General features: G+C 51.1%; 1 protein-coding gene across 1 annotated transcript in view; it reads left to right on the top strand.

Annotated features, from left to right (window-relative positions):
- The first annotated feature begins 1422 nt into the window (after window positions 1-1422).
- Window positions 1423-26690, top strand: part of CRIP2 (cysteine rich protein 2) — a 72102-nt gene continuing 46834 nt past the window's right edge. Inside the window, exon 1 of the mRNA XM_034778530.1 lies at window positions 1423-1822. Within this exon, the coding sequence (XP_034634421.1) occupies window positions 1438-1822 (385 nt within the window). The 5' untranslated portion in view covers window positions 1423-1437. The remainder of the gene's footprint in view (window positions 1823-26690) is intronic.

Below are 26690 nucleotides of genomic sequence, written 5' to 3'. Positions count from 1 at the left end.
TGGGGGCGCGGCGCCGGGGGCGCGGTGCCGAGTCGGGGGCGCGGTGCCGGGCCGGGAGCCGGGGGGCGCCAGGCCGGGTGCCAGGCCGGGCCAGGAGCTGGGGTCGCGGGGCCGGGGTCCGGGGTCGCCGGGGTCGTGGGGCCGGGCCGGGACAGGAGCTGGGGGCGGGGTTGCTGGGCCGGGCCGGGAGCTGGGGTTGCGGGGCCGGGCCGGGAGCCAGTGCCCCAGGGCCCGAGCCAAGCCGGGTGGGAGACGCCGGGGCCAGAGCCTCTTGGCCTGGGCCGGCCAGCCAGCCGCTGAAGGGAGCTGCTCGGCCAGAAGGGCCAGACTGAGCCGCGCCTCACCCGGCCCCAGCCTACCTGCTGCCTCCCTGTTTCAGGCTTCCCGCGAACATTTGATTCGCGGGAAGCAGGGGAGGGGGAGGAGCAGGGGGCGGAGCGTTCAGGGGAGGGGGCAGAGTTGGGGCAGGGCTGAGGGCGGGGAAGGGGCGGGGTTGGGGCGGGGCCGGGTCCCCATGGAGTGTCCTCCTTTTTAAAAACTAAAAGATGGTAACCCTAGGATGAGAGAACAAACCCATGACAGATGCTAGTCTGGTGCACTACAGGAAGGCACTCAGCTACTATAGTGCTGAGTATGGCATAAGAATGTATGTAGAACGGATCTGTTTTAGGCATTGGCAAAACCCTTACAAGCAATATGTGCACACACACGGAGCCTGATCCTGCTCTCCATGGGTATTCAACTCCCGTTTATGTGAATGGGAGCAGGAAAATCCCACCCTGTGTCTTGTCTCCTCCTCCTGGTTTGAAAATGGATGGTTAGTTCCCTTTGGAATGTTCCATGTAGTTAGATCTCCTTCAGCTCTCATGCCCCGGCTCTGCTGGGAGGAAAGAGGTTGCAATTAAGCAAACTGATCAATGAGATTTGTTGTAGGTAGTTTTAAGAACAATCCTGTTTCCTTTGATTTCGAAAAGAGGTATGGACCTAATCCTGCTCATCTCCCCTATCCCCATCCTCTTCTTTGCCCTTTCACTGCCATCTGCCACCCAGGGGTGGGAACCATCACCTCGGCAGCTGGCCAGGAGCGCTGTGCCCCCTGACTCACTGTCAGTGCCTTCCCATCACACATGACTTTCTCCTGGACTTGGGCCTCTTACTTTGCCATCAGTTTTGTGTCTGTAACTCCCTGCAGCCTTTGAGGCTGGCGTGTCTACACATCCAGGGGCACTGGCCTTCCCTGTTCAGGTGGAGCCAGCGTGGCTGGGCTGGGGGGAAGGTGCGGAGTGGACACCTGCGGGCCCCTCTCCTGCTCTGCTCTGCCCAGATGTTTGGGACCAGACAGCCCCGGGCGGGGTGCAATTCGCTCTGGGCCAGGGTCCGAGGAACCCTGCGGCTCCTAGCCTCCACCCCTGGCTCTGCGCTCGGCAGGGACTAGAGATGCGCAGCACCAGGGTCAACTCCCTGCTCTTGCTGGGCCGGTGTCTCCAGCCGGTCCCAGCTCAGGGGGTGCAGACAGCGCAGCCCCATGTGATGGGCGGGCGCCTAGTGCAGCTGGGCGGGGGCCCTGGGCGGTGGGGGTCTGCTCCCTGCACCTGTTGGCGGGCCCGGCCCGCGCGTGGGTCTCAGCGGCGCCGCGCGGGGAGGAGTCGCCCCCAGCTCGGCAGCGCGGCCAATGGGCTGGCGGGCCGGGCTGTGGGCGGTGCGGCGCGGAGCTTGGGCCGGGCGGAGCTGAGAGACCCGCACACAGCAGCGCGTCTCGCCGGCTGCGCGACCCGCGGCATGGCAGCCAAGTGCCCCCGGTGCGCCAAGGCCGTCTACTTCGGTGAGTGCCCGGAGCCCTCCGCAGGGACCGGTGCCCCCCTCGCTCCCCGGTCTGGGGCATCCCCCCGGGCACGGACCAGTGCCCCCCTCGCTCCCCGGTCTGGGGCACTCCCGCCCGGGACTAGGGGCTACCCCCTTGCGCTCCCCAGCCTAGCCGCAGCTCTCCTCCCCACTCCCAGGAGGGACCAGTGCCTCGCTTTCACACATTCCCCGCAGCCTGAGAAAAGGGACTACTACTGTCCCTCCATCCCGGGTGCAGCCCCAACCCGGCAGTAGGGCTGCGACCCCCGCCCCCCCGTGCTGCCCACCTTGGGTGCTCCCTTGCCTTGCAACCCCTCTCCTCACTTCCCGAGAACTGAGCCCATCCCCAGTCTGTGCGTTCTTCCCGGGGGCGGGGCGGGCAGCTGTTGTCTCCCCTCCCCACCCTGTCCGCACCCCTACCTGAGAATAAGGGGGCTGAGCCCATCTCCAACCTGGGTGCACCCGCTTTCCAGTTTGCAGTCTCCCCCTCTCTGGGAGCAGAGGGCAGCTGAGCGTGTTATAACTATTTTTTTATACATACCGGACCCTTGGTCTATGGCTCTCTGCTTGGATTTAACATGATGAGTAGAGGCTACAGGGATAGGGCATGGCAGGGAAAGGGTTACAGCTAAACCTCTGCTGCTTTGGTTGGTTAGGGGGAAACACCTGCATTGTTTGTATTTGTAAAGTTGGGAGGGCTCCACCTGATCTCGTCCTCTGGTATTGGCTCCCTGGGAGAGTCCCTGTGTGCACTTGCTGGGAGAGGGTGACTGGGATCTCTGCTGAGCTGTCTGATCCCCTGCCCAGATGGGTGTGTATGGCTGACCCAGGCGAAGAGAAGGGGGGCCAATCTCTCAAATGCTCCGTTCTGCAGCTGGGACCAGATTTTTCAAAACAGCTCAGTGTCCGTCGTGCACCCAGTGTGCTAAGATCATAGAGTCATAGAAAGGTAGGGCTGGAAGGGACCTTGAGAAGCCATCAAGTCCAGCCCCCTGGGCTGTACAGGGCCCAGACCTAGACCATCCCTGGTAGGTGTCTGTCCAACCTGTTCTTAAAAAACGGCAGTGACCGAGATTCTACAACCTCCCTTTGAAGCCTGTTCCAGAGCTTAACTACCCTTATGGCTGGAAACTTGTTCCTAATGTCTAACTTAAATCTCCCTTGCTGCAGATTTATCCCATTACTTCTTGTCCTGTCTTCAGAGGCCATGGAGAACAAATGATCCCTATCTTCTTTATAACAACTGTTAGCATATTTGAAGACTGTTATCAGGTCCTCCTCCCCCATCGTCTTTTCTACAGACAACATGCCCAGGTTTTTTAACCTTTCCTCACAGGAAATATTTTCTAAATCTTTTCATCATTTTTGTTGCTCTTCTCTGGACTCCTTCCAGTTTCTCCACATCTTTCTTAAAGTGTGGTGCCCAGAACTGGACACAGTACTCCAACTGGGGCCTTGGCAGTGCCAAGTAGAGCAGGACAATTACCTCCTATGTCTTACATACAACACTTCTGTTAATACACCCCAGAATATTAGCCTTTTTTGCATCACATTGTTGATTCTGATTCAATTTGTGATCCACTATAAACCCCAGATCCTTTTCAGCAGAACCACTACCTAGCCAGTTATTCCCCATTTTGTTGTACATTTAGTTTTTCCTTCCTAAGTGATGTACTTTGTGCTTGTCTTTATTAAATTTCATCTTGAGGAATTGAGACCAATTCTCCAATTTGTCAAAGCTGTTTTGAATTCTAATCCTGTCCTTCAAAGTGCTTGCAACCCCTCCTAGCTTGGTGTCCCCCACAAATCATATAAGCATACTCTCCACTCCATTATTCAAATCATTAATGAAAATATTGACTAGTACCAGGCCTAGGACTGACCCTTGTGGGACCACACTGGATTTACTCTCCTAGTTTGACAGCAACCCATTGATAACTACTTTTTGATTACAGTCTTTCAACCAGTTTTGCACCAACCTTACAGTAAGTTCATCTAGACCACATTTCTCTAGTTTGCTTATGAAAATGTCATGTGGCACTGTGTCAAAAGCCTTACTAAAATCAAGGTGTATCACATCTACTGCTTCTCCCCTATCTATTAGGCCCGTAACCCTATCAAAGAAGGAAATTAGTTTGGTTTGGCATGATTTGTTTGTGACAAATCCATACTGGCTATTCCTTATAACCCTGTTATCCACTAGGTGCTTACAAATGTATTGTTTAATAACTTGTTTCGACATCTTTCCAGATAATGATGTTAGGCTGAGTGGTCTATAATCATCTGCAAATCTCACCCTGATTGTGGGTGCTGAGTGGCTTTGATCTGACCAGTATTGCCAGGATGGTGGTGCCAGGAGACCCGCCTGAGTTGGGACACATTGACTTTTCAGAGGATGGGCAAAGTTGTTTTTAGAAAGACAAGAGAACTTGGCAGTAGTGGGAAGAATGGGAGGTAAAAGTCAGAAATGAGTTCCAGCAGCATCTAACGACAGCAAAGAGCTAGAATGCAAAGGTTAACTACATGTGTCCCCTCCCCCCAATTCTGCATGTTGAAGTACAGAGCATGTCTCATCCAAGCCATTTCCAAAGTCTCTGAACTGCTTTGTTCTCTTTTACTGTAAATGTATGTAAAATACTCTACTTATGGTGCACTTTTCACTAATGGAGCTCACAGCACCTTACAAAGGTAGGTAAAGCAGTATTAGTTTCATTTTACATATGGGGAAACTCCGGCACAAAGAGACTTAATTATATTTTAAAAAGTGGCTTCTGAATTTGGGGATGTCCGTTCTTGGGGTGCCCAGCTTGAGGCACCTTGGACACCATTCTCAGAAGCACCGAGTACCCACAGTTCCTGTTGACTGCAGTTGAAGAGATGGCTGCTTCCCCCCCTCTCCCCCCCCCGCAATCAGACCCAGGGCATCTCCAGTGGAGCATCCTGGTTTTAGTGACTTTCCCCAGCTTACAGAATTGGTCATGGCCAAGCTGGGACTAGAGTCTAGGTCTCCTGACTCCTTGCTGTGCCCTTGCTGCCATTTGAAAACGTATCTCTTCCAATACCGCTTTTATTACGTGAAAAGTACACAGTCCAGAATGTGGCTTGGCACCAACTAGAACATAGCTTTGACTTGCTCCCTTCTCCAACCTGTCATGGTCTTAGAGTCCTGGGAATTACTCCTGAAGATTAGGATCATTTTAAAGGCACGGGGAATTAATCTCCATTACCCAGATCACTTTCTGATTGAATTAATTAGCTTTGCATTCCGGCTTAGTTTTGGCTAGTGCTGCTTGCAGGTTATTCCCACCCTGGAGGATAGTTCCCATCTCCCTCCTATGATCTACTGCCATGTAGAGAAGTGTGTGACAGCTCAAGTATCCATCTTCCCCAGTCCTTGCTGCTCCTGGTTGTTTATTTTGGTAGAGAAATACCATGGGGTTATGATAGCATCTGAGCGTTCAAAGCTTTGGGAAGGGTTGTGCACTTTCATTCCACTCCAGCCATCTCCAAGTAAACACTGAGAAATAGGAATTTGCTTTTTCTCCCCTTCTAAGTAAATCTTTTTGTGGGGGCGGGAATAACTCAGCCTGCTGGATTTCTTCCCTTGTGTGAATCTTTCCCTTTTAAGCTGAAAATACTGTGTCTGTTTTCCTGGAGGCCCCAGTCTGACGTTAGTTTCTTTCTCGCTGCTCTCTGGGTGACTCTGTTCTCCTGGAATCACTGGTTGCTGTTGGTAGTGGAGAAGACTGTCCTCTCCTGACCGCCCCAGGTGAAGTCAGGGAGATATTGTGCCCAAGCAGAAGTACCCATGGGAGTGAGCCAGAGGAACCATGACCTCACAGAGTTCACTTCCAGTCTTCCCCGTCTAGGGAGGGATCAGGTCAGCATTCCCAGGATTTGTGATGAGTGGAAACATCAGTCCTGTAGAAGCTCTGGGCTCTCTTACTTCCCCCGCCCTCTTGCCCCACAGTCTCAGGGAAGATGGGTTTATGCAGGTGCCATGCTGCCTCTGAGTGACCATCCACCCACAGCTATGTAAATGAGCTGCCTAGATGCATGGAGCAGGTGATAACCTAGAGAGAGAAGAGACACCCCACACTCCCTACTTTGCAGCAACAGCATGCAGAAATCTGCTTGAATAGAAGCCAGCTTCGCATGCCATGGGCTGTGGCTGCTCCCTGGCTCCTCCCAGCCCCAGCTCAGCCTCTGCTGCCTGACATCCCATGGAGACTTGGCTTTATTGGGGGGCTCTGTGTGGTCCAAGGAAGGGGGTGTAGGGGAGACTGTGCCACAGAGCCAGTGCTGGTTCTATGCCAGCCAAGGTGGTCTGTATTCAAGGGAGTGGCGAGAGCAATCAGAGTCAGAGCTGGTCCAAAATTTTCCATTGAAACACTTTTTTGATGGAAAATGTTGTAACAACAGTATGCTTTTGTTGAAATATCATGCATATAACCCCACCCCCAACCCAAATATCAAAACATGTTCATTTCTCTTGGTATGAAAAAAAATTGAACACTTTTTCTGCAAGTTGGAGAAATCACTTCCTGACCAGATCTAGTCCAAACATATCAGGAAAGGGGCAGAAGAAGAGGTGTTTTCCTGCTTCTTGTTTCCAAAGCCAGTTTTTATTTTGAATTTCCACTGCAATTGACTAATAAATCACATGACCTAGTGGGAAAGCAATAGTGGAATTATCTTCCACAGGTGGTGTGTGTGCATAAATTCTTTTATGGCCCCTTAAATTAGCGGAGACTGATTAATAAAATCCTGCTTGTTTGGAAGTGTTACTTTCTTGTGATGAATGCCCTTGATTATAATTTTTTTAGATGACAGGAATTGTGATTCTGAATCTCATGAAAATGTAATCAAATTCTTTTTCTCTTCCGTCTGCCCTAGCCCTGACTTTATTGAGATGCTCATGTACTGAAATGGGCAGCTGTCCAGAAATAACGGTAATTTTATTTATGGAAAATTAACTTTCAGTCTTCCTGTTGCCTTTTACTCCATGGAAAAATCTGGCAGCCCCTTCCTCTGTAATGAGTGGGATGTGAGTGTTTCCTGAATTACAGAATGAAGTTAAAGTGCAGGAAAACATAAAAATAGATTTTTTTGAAAAAGCACATTGTGGCATGGGACATTTTTCCCAGTAGCAGCTGGGCCATTTGGTTAGTCTACCTTTTTTTATTATGCAATTTGAAAGATCCAGTGAATACTTGTTGGGACTATTTAAGTGAAAAAGTAACTGCTTGATGCTAATTCTCTGTAGCTGACTCCTAGAGCCCTAACTGCAAGTAGCCCATGTTTTGGTCTCTTTCACCAGGAAGAGTTGGTGATCATAGCCAGCTTGAAGCAAAACAACTGAGTATTTCTTAAGCTACCAATACAAAAGAGAGGTCTCCAAGTGAGTTTTGCAGGGTCACTGCTTTGTGACCTGTGCCTGGGGGAAAATTCTGAATTGCCCCTCTCTACCCGCCTTTGTTTTCAGACTGGTGAACTGCAGAGAGAGGACTGCAGCAGCTAGCATCTTGCTGCTTCCTCTATGCAATGTTTATCACAGAATTCTGAGCTGAATACAAAGTTAAAAAGACAAAATATGTAATAGATACATGTGATTTATTGTCCATCTGCTGGAACCCAGGCACGCAGATAACAAACAGGCTCTTTTTGTTCTTGATTGTATTGTTCTAAAGGACCTCATCTGGCAGAGTGTGTGTGAGCGCACATGCAATCACAGAGTCAGGGAGCTTTGCTGCAAGCGGGTGACTTTCTCTGTGCAGAGAATGGCATGGGCTGGCATGTACCCACAGGCATGAGGAGGAAGTGGCCAAATAGCCCCAGAATTTAGCATTTTTGTGCAACTGGCAGCAGCAGCAAGTGCTGAGGTATTGGGGGGGAAATATTGTATGTTGGAATGAGGAGCTTGCTGTCTGGGGGCAGCAGTGAGAGAGGCTTTTAGCTTGGGATCATTTGATTGCCAGTATTGGCCAGCGTCTGAGGTTGGAGAGTGCTGCTGAGTTGGGGAGTGGGGGTTGTAAGGCTCATCCAGCTGTTATCTGGACACACCAGCATCAGCCTCTGTAGCTCAGGCCAGCAGTAACCATCACCAAAGGAGAGGAATGGAGGCAAGCTGCCTCTCACTCATACCCTGGGGGAGCAGCCCAAGCTCCCCACAGGGAACCCTTGGCAAATAACAGCCCAGCATCACTGGAAAGGGGAACAAGTGTTGGCAAGAGGTGAGCAGACCCCCTGTGTGCAGTGAAGGGGAATCTGATCCAGCTGGGTCTGGGCTCTGTAAAGGGGCCCGTTGGCTGTTGTCTAAGTGCCCAGTGCCCATCGTTGCTACACCAGTCACCTGTGTATCAGCGTCCTCCTGCCACTGTATTTAGGAATACAATATTCTGACCAGTACTGTTTCCCTCTGTGCTTTGCAGAGCTCTGTGCAGGCTTATTTGCTCTGGAGAAATTCAAGCTAGAACAGCAGAAGCAGCTCTGCAATTAATAAGTAACCACTGTCCTTGGAAATAGATGCTTGCTGTTTTCCAGTGCCCGTGGCCTGAAAATCTCCTGCCCAGGCCGGCTCTGCATGGCTGAATGTGAGGATTTTGTCTGTATGTGTATTATAGATTTTCTTAAAATATTGAGAAAACTCCAGCCTTCTCTTCAGCACAGTCTGCATGGCAGTGACCATATGGGTGACTTAAGCACAGCTGCTTTATTGCCAGGGATAATGCTGATGGCCTGGAAGCTGGCTCTTATATAATCTCCTGTTTTGATGTCTGAGAGGCTGCTCTCTGGGCGTGTCCATCTCAGGAGCCAGGGTTTCTAGCAAGTTGCTGCCTGGCTCCGGTATCAGAATACAAGCAGCTGATGGGGATTTAGCTGTGAAAGTCCTAGAGAGCAGGAAATGGCCCAAAGCTGCAGAGTGGGGTAACTAGCACAGTTGTAGTGTACTTGGACAAATACTGCAAATGACAGAAAATCGCATAGGCCTTCCTGCAGTAGCAACTCATAACCGTCCTTCCTGCCTCTTCACTGAAGGTATGTCTGCTGCTTATTAGCAAACATTTCTATAGCAGTAATGGCTAAGGGCCACACCAGGGTGTGCCCCACTGCGTTCAGTGCAATGGGGATGTAGATGCAAGCTCTGCTCCCAGAGAGCTTGTGGTCTGAAAGACAAGATGCCAGTTGCTAACTCTGTTTCAAAGATTCCAAGGCTCGAATGGACCACTGTAATCATCTAGTCTGACCTGTGTAACCTAGGCCAGAGAACGTCCCTGAAATGATTCCTAGAGCAGATCTGGACAGGTTAATTAACATGCCCAGTTAATTAACCACTTGTTCCTACCTGTGTTCCATCCCACAATTTAGCATAGACACAGCCTTGCAGAAACCCCCGCAGGAGGTGAGAGCACCTAATATGCTGCTGTGTTTCATACTTGCAGTTCTCAGTGGCTCCCCTCCTCCTCTGCTGTTCACTGGGAGCCAGCTCATGGCTTCTCCTTGCAAAACAGCTGAGAGGCAGATTGGGTGTGCCTGGGACTGGCAGGAGACTCCCTTGCAAGCCAGCTAGTATCTGGCCTACCTAAGTTTTTCCATGCCGCTCATTAGGTCAGCAGGGAGTGAGTGGTGCTTCCATTTCTCACTGAACTGCTGTCAAACAGCAGGTGTGGCAAGAGCCTAGGTCCTGATCTGGGGAACGCTCCCATGTGCTGTGCAAGTGTTTTCAGGAACAGGAGCTTAGTTTTTAGGTTGCAAGTGAGCAGTTAGAAGGGAGCTTTGTTTATTGATCACTGTCCTGGAAAGAGCATAGGGAAGGGGAGAGAAAATGGGAAAGGGGAAATAGAGAGAGGGAAAGGAAATTGAATGGAGGGGGAGGAAAAGATAGAGGCACAACTGGAAAGAGGCAGATAAAGGGGGGAGAGAGAGAAACAAAAATAAGTGAGGCAAAACAAATTTTCCATACAATTATTAAGAAATGTTACAATAAAACACAAAGAATGAATAGCCTCCGTTACATCGCATATAGGGTCTGCCTTTACCTATGCAGGGTCAGATCTGTGCCCAGTACCCAATATATATTACCTCTGCTGCCTTTAGACTAAAAGCCATCCTGCTTTTACTGTACAGCATCATGCATGCTGAAGGTGCTATATAAGCAGTACTGAGGACAAGGGTTGGGAGACCTTGCTGAGAATGGGAGGTGGGTCCCAGATGCCCAGTGCGGGTCAGTAGAGAACCTGCTCTGGTTTTGCTTTCCCCTCTAATATTAAAGTTGGCTTTCTGCATGGCTTTCTTCCTGGTTTTGTGTGTGCCTGATGAGTCATACCAGCCAAGACCCAAAGGCAGCTGGGTCAGAATGGAGTTTTGTTGGCTTTCTACCAGGATGGGGCATTGGTCTAATGCTGAACTCCAGGGAGGCAGGTAGATTTAAAAAAAACCAAAACAAAAAACTTTGGTCTGAAATGTCTTAAATCTTGTAAAATGCAGGAAATTACATTGGACAACCTACAGATGTCCCCCCAGACATCACTCCATGCTGATCTCTTCTGTGCTTGTCTAACCCACGTAAGGAGAGGGGGTTCTTTGTCCCCCTTTAATAGCTGGTTCTTATACAAAGTTTGAGTCTACTAATGGACTTCATCCTCCAACAGTAAAGGCTTATAGCACTGAATGGCCTGGGTCCAAACGCCGCTGACAGGCCAAGTGGGTTTGTTTAAATTTGTCCTTATGAAATTGTGGATGGAGGGTTTTCAGGCTGTTGTGTCATCCACCCTGTTCACCCTCACCTTTCTATGCAGACCTGAGAGGGGAAGATGCCTTTCTGGGCTGGGAAGCTATTGAATGAGTGGTGCAGGAGGGGAGGGGAAAATGTCTCTGACATCCCTTGCTAGCAATCGAGCCCACGTGGCATTTGACAACTGACTCTTTGGTTCAGTGGGCTTCCTTTTGATTAACTTTAGCATGGATAATTTTGAAGAGCAGGTGACATCCTGCACAAAAAGGAGAGTGCCTGCAATGCATTGTGGCATGGGTCCCTTCCTAGCCCTGGAAGGAAGGAGATCTCTTGTCTGCCTGGGCTCTCAGCAGGAAGCCTGGCTGCGCTGCAGTGGATGCTGTGTTGGCAGGTGACTTCACACCAGCAGGACCTGGGGTACAGTTACTTCCACCCATCCATAGGGTGGTGAAGGGTAATTGGCAGATCTGATGTTCCCTGAGTGAATGTGTGGAGTTATCTGTGAGTAGCTTGAAGCTCTCCGGGACCTTGCACTACAGGTTTGTAGGAATACATGAGTGGAGGGGCAGCCAGGATGTGTGGTTTTCAAGGCTCGGATACATTGTGAAGCAAAAGGTCCAAGGCTGTGGAGGGCCTCCAGCAGATGAGGATTACATGCAGCGTGTGACGCTGTGTGGACTCCATGTTTGTATTAACACTTTGGCCAGTGAATTTCCTGTGTCCCGTATGGTGCTGGGCTCTCCTCGGCATAGGCCAGCTAGTCAGAATGTGCCTTCAGACCCCTCTCTGCTCTTGCTTCTTCCCTTATAAAATGGGTGTTGGTCCTTGTCTCCGGCAGCTATGGGGCATACTGGAAACCTGGTGCCTCTCCATGGGAAAGGGCAATAATTAAGAGTGTAGAACTTCCTTCTGGGAGTTGGGAGGTGATGAGGAGATGAAGCACCTCTCTGCCTCACCGAACCAGCGGACTCCAGAAAGCAGGCCCCGGTCATGAGCAAATTGGGGCAGGTTTCAGAGAGAGCTTGGCCCTAGCCACAAGCATTATCAGTCTAGAGCCTTGTGTTCCCTGCCATGGAACGGGATGCTATGAAGATCAGTGCAGTTTATCCCAGGCCTGAGAAGAGCACAGGCCGAATTAGCCAATTAAAGACGTACATGCTGGATTGCAGGGGGTCACTGACTGGACCAGCCTTGTTTCTTTTACTATGTTTGGTCACAAAATTTATGTAACTTTCTATGGACTCGTGTTGGCAGGCAGATGCTTCAGTGCTTTCTTTTTTAATAAAACAAACCATGGCAACAAGCCGTCGGCAGCAACTATGATGCCATCCCTGTGGCCCTGCAGCGTGTCTGGTGCACAGAGAACATCAGCCAGAAGACTAAGTGATTGACTTTAGTTTGCAGCTTTGGCAGGCTTGTGGTGGAGAGGGCTTGACAATGGTAGTGATCCTATGGGCACTGCCTGGGCTCCGAATTGGAGAAAAGATTAAAAATGTGAATGGCAGTGGATGGATATACACCAGGGTGGGGACAGAGGGGACAGTCTAAATGATTCTGAATGGGTGAGTTACAAATGCGTGTAACCCAGCTAGTCAGAATGATTTCCTTCTTCCATTACCTTCAGAGCTGTGTGTTTTCCCTGCAAGTCTTGCTGCCGTTACAGGGAGCTGCTCTGTTTTTCCACTGTCGCGTATTAGTGGAAATCTCCTGACTAGCAGAGCAGCACAGAGCCTCAGTTTCAGGCCCTAGTAGTTAGCAAGCATGTAGGTTCATCGCTCAGCTGTTCTTCTCCGTCATTTTTCAGGCTATCGGCATGACCTGTTACTTTTAAACTAATCAGTTTCTTTTAAATATAACTGATGTTGCCAGACATTCAGACACTGAGCTGAAGGCACAGGTACGCAGTGGGTGCAAAATGCTACTTAGTTGGAGTGGTAACTATTTACATTTGACATTCATCCCAGTGCAAAACGGTGCCAGGGCAATGGAAAATTGGACCCCAGCTGCCTGAAGAAGCCACTGTCTCCTGGAGGGCTTGATTCAGCTCTCCCGGACATCTGTGGGACGTTCTCCATGGATTCCCCGGATGTGGGATCGGGCCCCCTCTGAAGCACGGACAACTGAAGATTCAGGTGGTTAAACAGAAGTACAGGTTGATAATTTTGGCATCCACTGCTGAAGCAGGAGGAACATGGCTGGCTTCTCTTTGAAGGGTGGGCTATTGCCTGCAGGAAGGAAGCCCCTGAGTATTCAAGTGAGAGATTTAGGGTTTGTCCTGGTGAAGGGGAAAGATAGATTTCTAGAGCATGTTAGCGACTACATTCTAACACATGAAGGTAGACAAGGCAAGCTGTACCCCCACACGTATTAGCTGGTCAAGCTGACCTGTGGGATGAGCCTTGGTTAGACATGAAGTTGTGTTAGAAGGTACTAGCAACATGATCTAAAATCCCACTCCTCTCATCCTAGTCCAGACACACTGCTAGGAAAGGTCGGGTCACAGCCTGACTCTGAGCTCTCCGCCTTTGCCTGTCATTGTTTCCTCTGAACTAGTTTTGTGTATTTTTAGCTTGTCTGATCTGGATCCTGTCAGCAGCAAGAGGGGGAGAGTAGCTGTGCCTGGGGTCGGGATGTTCTTGTTTGGACACTCACACAGATTATTAAATAAGCTGGAATGGGTCCTGACCTTGTGGGTAGAATGGAGAACCCTTCACCATTCCCCGAGTGCTGGGAAATACTCCATGAAACACAGAAAGTGCCGTGGACCGAATGCTAATGCTGCACTGCCAAGGCCCCAAGCATCAGGAAATGCCCAGAATGTAGCCCCTCCCCCTTGTGTGTAGACACTTAGATACAGGGTGCTGTGGCAGTTTAAAAAAATCACATCTCAGCGTGAATGTTTCTTGCCTGTATTGTGTTGGGGACCCTGAGATCACTGTCGCTGCAAGGGAGTAGGTGGGGAAAACATTTTCCTTTATTGTTTGCTCCTTTGTGTGATTGACAGCACTCTGTACACTCAGTTCTGCTGTTTCCCCTCTGTCGTGTTAGGCCTTGATCCTGAAAAGTGGTGCTGGCTTTGTATTGCAGAGAGTCCTATGATTGCCTTAGACAGATCTGTGGGTGACATGCAGTCTGCTTCTATAATCCGATCAGGGCAACTGCCCCACCCAAAGCCACTGCAAAGAAGACTAGAAATCTACAAAAGATTCTGCCCCCCTCAGTCCTCAGGAGTCCTTGGGGGGCCCTGCATGGGAGTGTGTTTGTGGACGCTCAGGAACTGAGTGTCTGGGGGGGTTCCCCTCCAAGTCAGTGTCTGTGAACACAGTCCGCAGTAGCAAACTAAAGCATCAGGCTCTGTGTCTCTGCTGCCTGGTGCAGCAGTCGGGGGAGTCTCCCATCAGGTTTTTATCAGGCGCATTCCTGGTGTGCTGCTGAGAGGCTCCCAGCTGTTTGAATGCCCCTTTCTCTTCACAGCTGGAGGGCAAAAGGAAATGGCCTCACTGGGAAAGGACTTTATTTTTCATACAGTTACAGTGACTGCTCCTTGTCTGGGCTGTACCCAGTGTTCTGGGGATGATGGCTGGGTCCTGGGGGCTGGATTTGGCTCTGGAGAGCTTGATAGGGAGGCAGCACAGACATCAGTATGTCATGATGGAGGGCAGTTCATTGCATCACATGGTCTGCCCGAAAGCAAGAAGGCAGCGGACCTCTTGGACTTAGACTTGACAGTGTGTGAGGTTGATTGGAAGGGTGTAAAGCTGGAGCTTCCTCTCCGAGGCTCAAAGCCTGGCACAGGCCTCCCGCCTGCAAATCACGCTGCAGATGGAAGATGCTCTACACCAAAGGAGCTAGCAGCAATTTGCCCCTGTAGTATCTGGAAGTGATGGTAGCTGATGGAGTTTGTCCTAGTGTACATAGCTGAAACCTGCTGGGCTAGTTATTTGAACGGGAATGCTAGCGTATGTGGGTGCAGTGGGAGAAGGCTGGTGCTGTATGTCACTAGCCTTCAACATTAAATGGAGTATATTTTTGTATCGTGCAACACCTTTCATCCCAAAGAATCTCACAACACATCACAGAATTTATAGCACAGTAGCCATACCTATCAAGTGAATCCATTACTGAAATGCACCTACTTCTGGGATGGAGTGAGTCAAATGCTTAACAGCTCACAGCAGCGCTACACAACACATTAGAACAAGAAGTGTCTAAGTTTCAGAACCAGTGCGATACAATTTAATAAAAAGGGTATGGCAGCCAAATGACAAATAATAGAGAAATTGCAGTGGGCAACTGCAACAGACTCCCCGGGACAGGAGGAAAATGGGTGAAGAATTCCCAGCTGAGCTGGAAGAAGAGTGCACAATGTTAATTAAGGATTGAAGAGAATTGACAAGGGTAGCAAAAAAGAAGAATGCATTAATGCAGAGTGCTAGTGTTAGTGGACAAGAAATAAAATGAAATGCTAGCTAAAGCATCTGGGGCAAAATAATCTGGAAGACAGCTATTCAATAGGAGTGGGAAATCTGGAAAGCAATGATATAGAGACATTGGGGTAATAATGGAGCGTAAATCAGAGAAGCAGCGTGGCTGCCAAAAAAGGCCAGAGCAATTTTAGGCTGCATAGCTAGATCCTGATCCCACTCACAGTGGTGTTCTGGTAGGCTGGGAGGACTGACTTGGAACCATTCCTGATTGATCCCCATGGAGGTGACCATTCTCCTCTCCGTGGGTGAGACTGCACTGCGAGAGCAGGTCTTGGGGGGACTTCAGCAAGAGAGCAACAACAGTGACTCTAGGGCTGGAGGGATTGAATTACTGGTGAAGAACTAACTATGTATGTCTTGGCTGCACAAAGAAGTGGGAGACATAACAGCCAACAAATATGCGAAGGCTGGAGATGAGAAGGAGGGAGAAGAATTGTTTAGAAAAGTCCGAGGAGGTAGGAGTGAGAGTGTAATGCAGCTAAATGTCAGGAAAGATTTCCTAATTGAGGGTCTGTTAGGCCACTGAGCAATCTGAAAGCACGGGATGGAGGCCAGTAGCGTAGTTCACCTAATACTGGAGCCCTGGAGGATATTTTGTAGGACAGCACCCCCTGTCCACAGGGGAGGGACAACTTGACATAATAAGTCTCTTCCATCTCCCATTTCTATGGTTTCCGAAAGGAGATGGGGGAGGAAAGCCCAGCCATCCTGAGACACCAGAGGGTGGGTCAGGGAGACCTACAAATATGGGGAAGCCTTGAATTTCCCAACAAAGTATTGAAGAAGGCATAGGTCCATAGATCATGCTGGAGGCTCTGACCAATGGGACACAGGTATTGGCAGTGAATGAAAACTAGGGGCTTGTAATCTTGCATGTGCCGTGGCTTTGTTGGATGTTCTGCTGTGAATGGAAGTAGCAGATAAGGTTCTCAGCTGCCTGGTGTTTCTGTTGGCTTTGTTTTCAACGCAGCCTGTTACTGGGTCCCTTTTCCCACTATTATCTTCATCTCCTCTGGGCCTAGAACTCTTTGAATTATCACCAGACACACTTCAAAGGCTTCCTTCTCTTTCAGGGTTGTTGCTCATCTTCGTTCTTATGTGCCGTGCAAATCTGACATTGTTTTCCCTTTCTACTGTTGAACACTGCTGTTTACGTCAGGAATAGAGAGGTGTGGGGCCAAGGTTACAGACAGAGTCCTTTACATTAAAGGAAGGAATCGCACAGCTCTGTCCAGTTCTGGTTATGGCTAATTTTTGTGTGGCCCTCGTTTTGGATCTCACCTGTTGCTTCCCACAATTGAGACGTGGCAAGGTGACAGGCATGGGTTGGAGGATATTCTTTTTTAGTCTTCAGACTGGCTAGACAAAATGAATCCATTGAATCCCAGAGAGGTTGTGGAAGCTCCTTCACCCAGCTCACCTGTCTTGGATGATTTAGACACAACAAATCCTGCATCTTGGTAGGGGTTAGACTAGCTGACCCTTGCGGTCCCTTCTAACCCTCTGGTTCTATGATTGTAAAAAGACGGGTGCATACACTTAAGTCTCTTTTCCTTAGTGAGGACCAACTCCAGCCTCCAATGGAAACCCTCTCAAGGTGACAGTCCCCTTCAGTATTTCACCAAGAACGTTATTTAGCACAGAGTAGAATCCAGTGGTGGAAATGCACAGAGGAAATCAAGCTTCCACGGAGCCAGGTGAAGTTGACTGCCTCTCTGTGGTGAAGCTGGGAGGACTAACTAATCCCTTCCACTTCCCATCCTGAGGAGCTGCATGCCCTGACACTTCCCTCCTTTTCTGGCCCATCCGCTCTAGTCTCCTGCTCTTTTGCCTTATGAGAAGGGTGGCTGCCTGGCCTGAGGGTTGACAGGATAATGAAGAAACTAATCTCTTCATCTCTTGGGGTGGGGCTCTTGGAACAATCACTCGGCAGACAGGTTTCCTTCACTAATATGAATTTCATCTGCTAATCCTGTAGTCTGTGTTTTTCCTCTTAGTCCTCAGCCATCAATATCCCTGCATGGCACACTGCTTCCTGAAGTGCGGTCCATGATGGGTAACACTCTTCACTTAGTCACACCCGTCACACCCCAGCTTGGACTCGAATTCAAACCAACTACTTGCTGTGCCTTTGCATGACTTGCTTTTGAATAGCAGCTAGGAACCTGGCCCCATAAGGTAACTGACTTGTTGACTGCCTTGGTCATGGGAGTAAAGAGGATGGGGTTTGATGCTGTGTGGGGGAGCCTGCCTGGAGAGGGAGAGAGCCTGTGTGAGGTGGTGATGGAGGCGGAAAGAACCTTCTGTGGCATGGCAGAATTCCCTGGGGCCGGACCTCCGTTTTCTCCCCCTCCCAATTTAAAACTGGTTGCCTTTGCCCAGTTCTTCAGAATTTCCCCATTTTTGGATTCCTGGCTGTGGCCTGAGTGCGTCGTTACTTTCTGTAGCTGGTCCTTGTGCCAGATGGCAGCTGAGCTGTGGGCCACAATAGCATTCCAGGGGTTGGGGCACAAAAGCCTGTGGGGGGAGGGCCAGGAAAGGACTGGCCAAGAGGTCCAGTCGAGTGGAGATCTGGGCGGGACCCTAGCACTTTCAAGGATGGTGAGGTAGTGGAGAGGGGACCTGGCCACATGCTGAAGGTGGAATCGTCCGTAGTGTGGACAGGGAGAAGTGGTGTAGCTGAACCAAGCTATGGGAGACAAAACTGGAGAAAAGAAGGGGCTCTCAAGCCTTCTGCTAGGCTAACTGATGGGATCAGACTGGGTGCTGGCTGGAGCCAAGACAGGCCCATGTGTAGCATGAGTTTCTGAGTGTCTGGAAGAGGTCTGATGTTCTGCCAGGCAACTCCTGCTTCTCCTCACCGTGGAGGGCTGTGGAGTGGAGTTGTCTGAGCACTTGTGCAGCACAGATGTGTGGGGCTTACTCCTAGCTGGGCTAGCATATGCCAGAGGGCTTTGGATGCAGCCGTTGGCTGGGATGGGGTGTGTGCATGCTGAAACAAAAGGCTTTCTCAGGAGCCCCAGGACGATATGTCCCCTGGTATGTCCGTGATGGGGCGGATTGGATGGTCTCCCCATCTGTGAGACTATAAGAGCCTTGATGAGCAAAGGCAGGGGAGTCGCATGAGCATCCGTGTGTGTGTGTGTGTGTGTCCAGTCAGACAGTGCCCCCATGTGCCCTGCCAGCTGATCACAAGGAAACCCAGCTCCCCTGCTTGCAATCTGTGGGACTGCAGTGACAGACTGGCATAGTGCAGGGCGGTGGCTGAGGTTAGCCCTCCCCTCCCAGGCAAGGCCTGCTACCTCTTAGTGCCTCTGTGAAACCAGCTGGAAAATCGGATTAGCACCTGGAGCCTCGCAGGAAACTAGACACTGCCTCTTAGTTGAGTGTCCCTGGGATGCTGCATCGCCAGCCACTCTGCTTCCGAATGGCAGAGAACTGCGCTGTGCTGGCGGGTTCGATCCCCGTTCCTCCATGGTCCTTGTTCCTTGTGTGTTACTTGGGATGCTCTACTGCAGCCCCGCCATGCTGCATGCTGTGTGTGGCTGGGGACTGCTTGTGCTGTGTGCCCAGCGCCATGCTGTGCGCCCCAGGCCCTGCCCCAGATGCATGCTCCCATCCTTCAGCGAGGGGAGGACTGGTAAGGATGGACCAGACCGCACTTGCATGGTGCTGTGAGTAGGCACCTGCCACCCGCTCCTCTCAGTGCAGCTTCAGACCCATTCTGTGTAGCTCTTCTGCTGTTTTCCCTGCTCTGTGTCTGGCTGGACAGCTACTCTGTCAATTGCTGCTCAGATGGTCTCTTCCCAGCCCAGTGCTGCAGAGGGATGCACTCCGAATGGTTGCAAACTGTGTGGGCTGCTCTATGAAATAGTTCCCATGATGGGCCCGGAGCCTCATGGCCGAGCTCGGGGGGAGCGTGTCTGACCCATACCAGCAGCTTCCCACAGCTGCAGCCAGGCACAGATGTGCTACTGTTTCTCAGCAGCAAGAAGATAGGGGCAGGCAGTGTCGGCAGGAGATGGCCTGTTTTTGTGTGTGTTTCTTGTCCCTCACTGGCTGACCTAGGCCTGCTCATTAGAGCAGGAGCCAATCCAAGCAAATCCTCCTTGCGTGATGCTCAGATGAGCAAGTAGCTCTTGGCCACACAGCTGTGCTCTCTTTGCCAGTGTCCAGGACAGAGGGGGACATGGGAAACACGCTCTGCATATGCAGCGTTCCCACTTGGGCAAAAGGAGCCTCCCAGTGAAGAAGCTGGGAGAGGGACTTTACCCTGCGGCCCTGAGCATTGCAGCGTGGCCCAGAGGGGCTGTCGGCTTTTATGTGTTTTTTCTGAGCTGGTTTGCAGAAGGTTTTAGGAGCCGCTCCCATATTTTTGCCCTGACTCTAGTCCACAGGCAGTGCTTGAAGCCGGGTTGTTGGAGTGGAGAGAGACCTGGAAGAGGTGCTCTCAATGCAGCCACCACAAGCAGCACATTCAGGCAAAGTGCAGGACTGAGCAGTGCATGGATTGCCTCTGCTGTCATGGATACCACCGGGAGGTGCCATGCCTGGGGCAGAGAGGGAAATGCAGTCTGATCTCCTGCATGTGCTCACTGGGCCAGGCTGCTCCCTCGATCCCTGCTGGGTAGCACACGTGAGAGCCCCACTCCAGGAGTTCTAGGGAGCTCTTGAGAGTTGAGGCGTTGAGCAGCTCTTGTGCAGAGACTCCCCTGTCCTGGCCATAGGCACACTCCCAGAGAGCCTGATGCTTGCGCAGGCAGAGACTTGACGGTGCCCTCTGTGCATGGTGGACAATTAGGTGTAGCACGGACTGGGTAAGCCGAGAGACCAACGTGCTTGTGCTAAGACTCCGACTTGCTTGCTTGCTGGGAGGCATGCAGCTGCTTGTGCCCCTGCAGAGAGGCCCTCTGGGTGGTGTATACCCACAACTCTTAGTTTGAGGCTCGGAGACGCTGGGAGGCACTAGCCCTGCTGGCTGATTTGTAGAGCAGTAGCAGTGTGGGTCTCTGAGGCTGGGGGAGGCAGGGTGGGCACCGTTTCCAGATAATTCCCTTTTGGACCAGAAACAGGCAGAGGCCCTATAGCTCTGGGAAACGCCAACCCCACTGGGGAGAGAGCTTGGGTGCCGGGTTGCAGTGTTCTCTCAGCTGCCTGTAAGCTCCATCTTTAATAAGATTAAAAGGGTTCTAAAGCTCTTGAGCTTGGTGTGTACCTGATGGCATGAGTGGACTGCCACTGGCAGGGTCTTTGTCCCAGGGAGCGTCAGCTCGTGGTCGTTGTGCGAGCTGAACTCTTTGCATGTCCACTCAACGGGCTGGTGGCTACCTTGGGGGTTTGCTTGCCCACCTGCCCAGCCTGCTGGCAACTGAGGTAGGGTAACTATATGTCCCATTTTGGCCCTGTCCTGGCCATCCCAACTTTTTTGACAAAACTAGGCATTTTGATCTTGCCAACTGATGATCAGTTGGCGAGAGCAAACAGGACAAATGCCCAGTTTTGCCAAAAAAGTGGGGTGTGACCTCTGGTGGGGCACGGAGGAACATGCGAGATGGGGGCGAGCAGCAACGCCAGCCCTGCGCTGGAGGAGAGGCTAGGGAGAGTGGCTTGGGCCAGCTGGCCCTGTACATGGGCAGGTGGCGGGGTCTAGGATCAGGCCCGAAAGGGACTGTGGGTGGGCAGTAGCGGGCCTTAGGCTGGCCTTGTGTGCTGGGAAGGATGGGGACCTTGGGCTGGCCCCGTGCAGGGAGAGCTAGGGGGAGCGTGGGGGGGCCCTGTGTGCAGGTGGGCAGCGGGGGACCTCGGGCTGGCCCCACACTGGAGGGGGTAGGGGGACCTCAGGCCAGCCCCAGGCAGGAGGCAAGGAGGGCTCGGGCTAGCCCGTGCACAGGTGAGGGGCGAGGCGGGCTTCAGGCCAACCCATGGGGTACCCTGTTTTCTGTTTGGGAAAATATGGTCACCCTAATGTGAGGCCCGGGGGGGATGGGGCCACTGTCTTCAGTGGGTGGAAAATGGCGAGTGTGGACTGGTCCAGGCTGGGCTGGGAGGTAGGTGAAAGCACCCCCCTGCTGTCCTGTGCTCTCTAAGCTGAAGTGTCAAAGGCTGGCATGTGGGGGTGCCAGGCTGCCATCCAGAGCATATTCACTGGTCTCTGAGCCCAGCAGAGGCAGTGCTTTGCCTGCTTGTCAGTCCAGCCTGTGCCAGTTTCAGGCTGGGTCTCAGTTCTGGGGCAGCCCCAGAGGGTTTTCCTGGCTCTCCCTTGGTAGTGCAGAAATGTTAGCACTCCCCCACCCTCTCCTTCAGCAGGGTGGCCATAGCTCTCCTGGTAGGGATCCGCCCGCTGTGGGAGGAGAGGGAGCAGTGACTCAGGGAGCTGAGCTTCCAGGGAGCCAAGACTCCAGACAAAGGCCTGATTCATTCAGCCGGGTGAAGCTGTCTGTCATTCTGTGACCGCTCCTCCAAGGTGTTGGCAGGGCAGAGAGGCCTTGGGGAACATGTCTCTGTCCGGAATGGAGCAGGGCTTGGCAGTGGGGCTGGGGAAGGGGCGGGCTACTACAGCCTGTGCCAGCTGGGAGCATGTCAGCGATTGGAGCAGGGGACTTGGAGCCATTACTTCTGGCAGGGAGCATGCTGGGGTTTACAGGAAGGAGCTAGGAGTCGAGAGATCTAGACTTTCAGCCCCAGCTCTCTGACAGTGGGCAAGTTGTTCCCTTGCTCTGTGCCTCAATTTCCCCATAGGTAAAATAGGGATAATGCCTCCCTTACAGAGGAGCTGGTACTATGTATGTTGTTGATCTGCACTTGCTGTCACTACCCCTGGCTTGGGGATGGATACCCGGGGTCCCTCCCTTTCTGATCATGTTGTAACAGATCATTGGTAGGGGGACTGGGGTTTGGATGACTTTCCCTTTTCCATCTCCACGCTAGGTGTTGTGTGGCTCTAGGGATTCCCCAGCTCTGAACAGAGCAGCTGCAGCTGCCACAAGAGTTGGCTGGGGAATTGGACCCAGGAAGCCGGTGAGCCTCCCCCTGCTGGTGGGGCTCAGTGAGAAATGTTGTAGATGAAGGGGGTTCAAGTATCACTTCAGGAGATTCCCGAAGGAAACACTCTCTCCACCAGGCCTGAAGTGCAGCCTCTTAGGTCAAGGTTTGGCTGCTGTGATGTCCAGCTCTTCCATTTCCTGTGCATCACCCCCTAAAATGGGCTCCCTGCTGACCTGCAGGGGCAGTGCTGAGCAGAGATGTTATTAGTGGCTGCCATGGTTCTATCCCAGGAAGGTTTTGCTGCATCAGGAGAGGTGTCGTGCCCAAGGCTGCCCTCTCTGCTGAGTCAGGGGCAGTATCCTGCCTGATAGGGAGCTGGTCACACCACCTCTGCTCATCAAGCACCTGTATGTAGGGTGACCAGATTGCCCGATTTTATAGGGACAGTCCTGATTTTTGGGTCTTTTTCTTATATAGGCTTCTATTACCCCCCACTCCCATCCTGATTTTTCACGCTTGTTGTCTGGTCACGCTACCTGTATGTCTGATCGAGCTGAGGCCCCAGGATTAATTTCACAGCCAGGGAATCTGTGGTCAAAGGCAATTGGCCACCTTCCTCTGAAAACTGTGATGTTATTTGAAAGATGAGCAATCAGGTGTTGCAGAAGGTTAGTTTGGAAGTTGAGCACGTCCATCCATGAGCCACAGCCTTTACCCATTGATTGATTGCAGCGCGTGACATCCAATGGTGTTGCACATGCAGACTGCAGGGAGTAAGGCTCTTCCTCCACTTTGCCCATCATTGCCAATCACAGGATTTACATAGATCGCGAAGTTTACCTTTTGCGAGGTTCACTGCACCTTGGGCAGGTATTGGGCAGCAGCTGTCTCTTAGGTATCTTGTCTGTGCTGGTGGTTCTGAATCTGGCTAAGGGGACGGAACGTGGAGTTCTTTACTGCTGCACTCTGTGCAATAAAAAACACATTGTAGTGTTTTCTGAGTGTCTTCATTTCCCCTTTTGGAGGGAACACTGAGCTTCTGTGCAGGCAGCTGGCAGAGTGTCGCTGGATTCTGGAAGTGGAACATTACATCATTGCCGCATCCTGTGCTGGAAATCTGGCTGCTAAATACAGAAATCTATTTTCTGGTTTGGAGTTTGGTTTTTTAAAATTCTTCCTCTTCTCCAGGCATTTGGACGCTGGAGGGCGGTTCTTGTGCAAGTTACAGAGCCCCAGACACAACAAAACCTGATCCTTAATACTGCTGGAGTCTGTCTGACCTCCCTGCTGGAGACCTGGGGACCCCTTGCTGACTCACCTCCCTGAATCTGAGGGGAAGGGGCAGCGGATCCGATTCCCACCTGCATGGGTGGCCTGGAGTGTGTTTCAGGTGGGGTGACAGGCACCTGGCGCAAGGGTCAGCCCAAGGCCTCAGCACCACTTCAGCCCTGCTTAAGGTGTGTGCAGATCTGTTACCGTATAGACCACTTCCAAATGGGCACCTACTTATTTGCCAGAGTCTTTGCATCAGTGGGAAAAAATCGCAACAAAGGGCACAAAGCCCACTTTCTGTTCTTTCATTGGTCACTTTTCGCAGGCTGACGAGAGGTGGCTAGAGCAGCAAAGGTCTTATGTCTGCTGGTTGGGGTGGGCCCTGGAGTACAGACAGCTCCTGCTGGGCAGCTGCGAAGGCTGTTTCTCCTCCTCTGAGTGAGTGAGTGATATAACTGGAAAACTCACTCCCCTGTCGTTCCCTAGCCCTGAGCCATGGAGCTTAAGGTCAGAAGGGAGCACTTGATTATCAGTCTGACCTCCTGGATGCGAGAGGCCACTCAATGCTGTATACAGCCCTGTTCCCTGCTGATAGTATTCAGAATGGGCGGAATTCCCTGCTAACCCGTAGCTACAGCAATGTCTGTACAGTACAAAGGCTATCTCTTTACCAGACTCTGAAAGCAGCTATAGCTGTAGCAGGGGCCATGTCTGAATCAGCCATGGAAAATCTTTGGCATAAAGGAAGAATTAAGATTCAAGGGCTAAGTTTTACATTTTGCTCCATCAGTGGTGCAAAGGGGACAGAAGCTGGCTTAAACTGCCCTCCCTGATTCTCTACCTGGTTCTGACTCCTCACCAGTTCCAGCAAAAGGGATGTGCCATGGAGGGAAAAGACTGTGGCCTGGCTATGCTGCACTCCGGTGATCCCCTCTGGGGCTGTTATAGCTGAGAGCAGCCCCTGGGGCCAGGATCTGGCTTTAGGAATTTAATGGATTTCAAGCAATAGAATTGCAATGTGCAGATCTGTTAAAGATGGGAAGCAGGACAAGAGTTAAGTGGGTGCTTGGCTGATTTCAGATGTGAAACCCCCATCACCCAAAAAATAGGGGGTCAGCAAAGAGGACAGAGCTGCAGAAGTTATGCTCAACCTGCAGCAGGTTAGTAAATCTATCTCTGCTGTGCCATGCAAGTCATTGCTGTGCAACTCCCCAAGCTATTTTATCCCTTGGTCTTTGCAGCCTGGCTATTAAATCAGTTATGATTTGCAATGGGACAAACCAATATGGCCTAGCATGGGAGCCCTTAAGCTTCAGCGCTCTTGGGTGCTGAGTCTCTTTACTGCGGCAGGTGCCTCTGAGGACTAGAGTTTTCCAAGAGCCGTGAGTCTGGCAGGCGCTTCTGAGATGCGTGTAGGTGTGTGCTCAGATCCATTCCCTCTGAATCAGCAGCATGACTGTCGCCATCCTGGATGTTGACTCTTGTGCTGGTGGTATTCCTAGGAATGCCATCAGAGCATCGGCCTACTGCCAGTCTTGAGTTGCCCCTTCTGGAAGGGATGTTCAAAAACAGCCATCTGCAACGGTCCAGCTGCGAGTAGAGCAGGCGCTGGGTGGGTGCGTGAAGCTGGCCAGGGCTGGAGCTGTACTCCTGGGTTGATCCGTGATTGTTCTAGGGCTGTTGGAGCACCTGGGCATGTGATTCCAGGTGTTTCTCAGCCAGTGTGGAGAAAGCAAATGGGGCTGGAAAGGAAACAAGAAAATGTCTCCCCTGAAGGTAAGGGACATTTTTAGCCTTCATCCCAGTCATAGAAGATTAGAGTTGGAAGAGACCTCAGGAGGTCATCTAGTCCAACCCCCTGCTCAAAGCAGGACCAACCCCCAACTAAATCATACCAGCCAGGGCTTTGTCAAGCCGGGCCTTAAAAACCTCTAAGGATGAAGATTCCACCACCTCGCCAGGTAACCCATTCCAGTGCTTCACCACCCTCCTAGTGAAATAGTGTTTCCTAATATCCAACCTAGACCTCCCCCACTGCAACTTGAGACCACTGCTCCTTGTTCTGTCATTTGCCACCACTGAGAACAGCTGAGCTCCATTCTGTTTGGAACCCCCCTTCAGGTAGTTGAAGGCTGCTATCAAATCCCCCCTCACTCTTCTTTTCTGCAGACTAAATAACCCCAGTTCCCCCTCATAAGTCATGTGCCCCAGCCCCCTGATCATAATCGTTGCTCTCCGCTGGACTCTCTCCAATTTGTCCACATCCTTTCTGTAGTGGGGGCCCCAAAACTGGATGCAGTACTCTAGATGTGGTCTCACCAGTGCTAAATAGAGGGGAATAATCACTTCCCTCGATCTGCTGGCAATGCTCCTAGTAATGCAGCCCAGTATGCCATTAGCCTTCTTGGCAACAAGGGCACACTGCTGACTCATATCCAGCTTCTCATCCACTGTAATCCTCAGGTTATTTTCTGCAGAACTGCTGCTTAGCCAGTCGGTCCCCAGCCTGTAGCGGTGCATGGGATTCTTCCGTCCTAAGTGCAGGACTCTGCATTTGTCCTTGTTGAAACTCATCAGATTTCTTTTGGCTCAATCCTCCAATTTGTCTAGGTCACTGTCATAATTATAAAGGGAAGGGTAACAGCCCTCCTGTGTACAGTATTATAAAATCCCTCCTGGCCAGAGACTCCAAAATCCTTTTACCTGTAAAGGGTTAAGAAGCTCAGGTAACCTGTCTGACACCTGACCCAAAGGACCAATAAGAGGACAAGATACTTTCAATTCTTGGTGGGGGGAAGGCTTTTGTTTGTGCTCTTTGTTTTGGGGGTTGTTCGCTTTTGGAACTAAGAGGGACCAGACATCAATCCATGCTCTCCAAATCTTCTGAACAAGTCTCTCATATTTCAAACTTGTAAGTAACAGCCAGGCAAGGCATGTTAGGTTTATCTTTGTTTTCTCAACTTGTAAATGTTCCTTTTGCTAGAGTGTTTATTATCTCTGTTTGCTGTAGCTTTGAACTTAAGACTAGAGGGGGTTCCTCTGGGCTCTTCAAATCTGATTACCCTGTAAAGTTATTTTCCATCCTGATTTTACAGAGATGATTTTTATCTTTCTTTCTTTAATTAAAAACCTTCTTTTTAAGAACCCGATTGATTTTTCCTTGTTTTAAGATCCAACGGGTTTTGGATTGGTGTTCACCAGGGAATTGGTGGAGGAGTCTCTCAAGGCTACCCAAGGAAGGGAAGGATAGGGTGACCAGATCACCCAAGACAAATATCGGGACGCGGGGAGGGGGGGGGGAACACGGGGGGGGGCGTGGCGGGGGGGGAAACAAACAAAAAAACCCTTCCTCCGCAAGCGCTGGAGGGAGG

This window comes from Trachemys scripta, chromosome 8 (assembly GCF_013100865.1).
Source record: "Trachemys scripta elegans isolate TJP31775 chromosome 8, CAS_Tse_1.0, whole genome shotgun sequence".
NCBI lineage: Eukaryota > Metazoa > Chordata > Testudines > Emydidae > Trachemys > Trachemys scripta.
The sequence above is the reverse complement of the archived record's forward strand: the minus strand, read 5'-3'. Positions and strand labels throughout refer to the sequence as shown.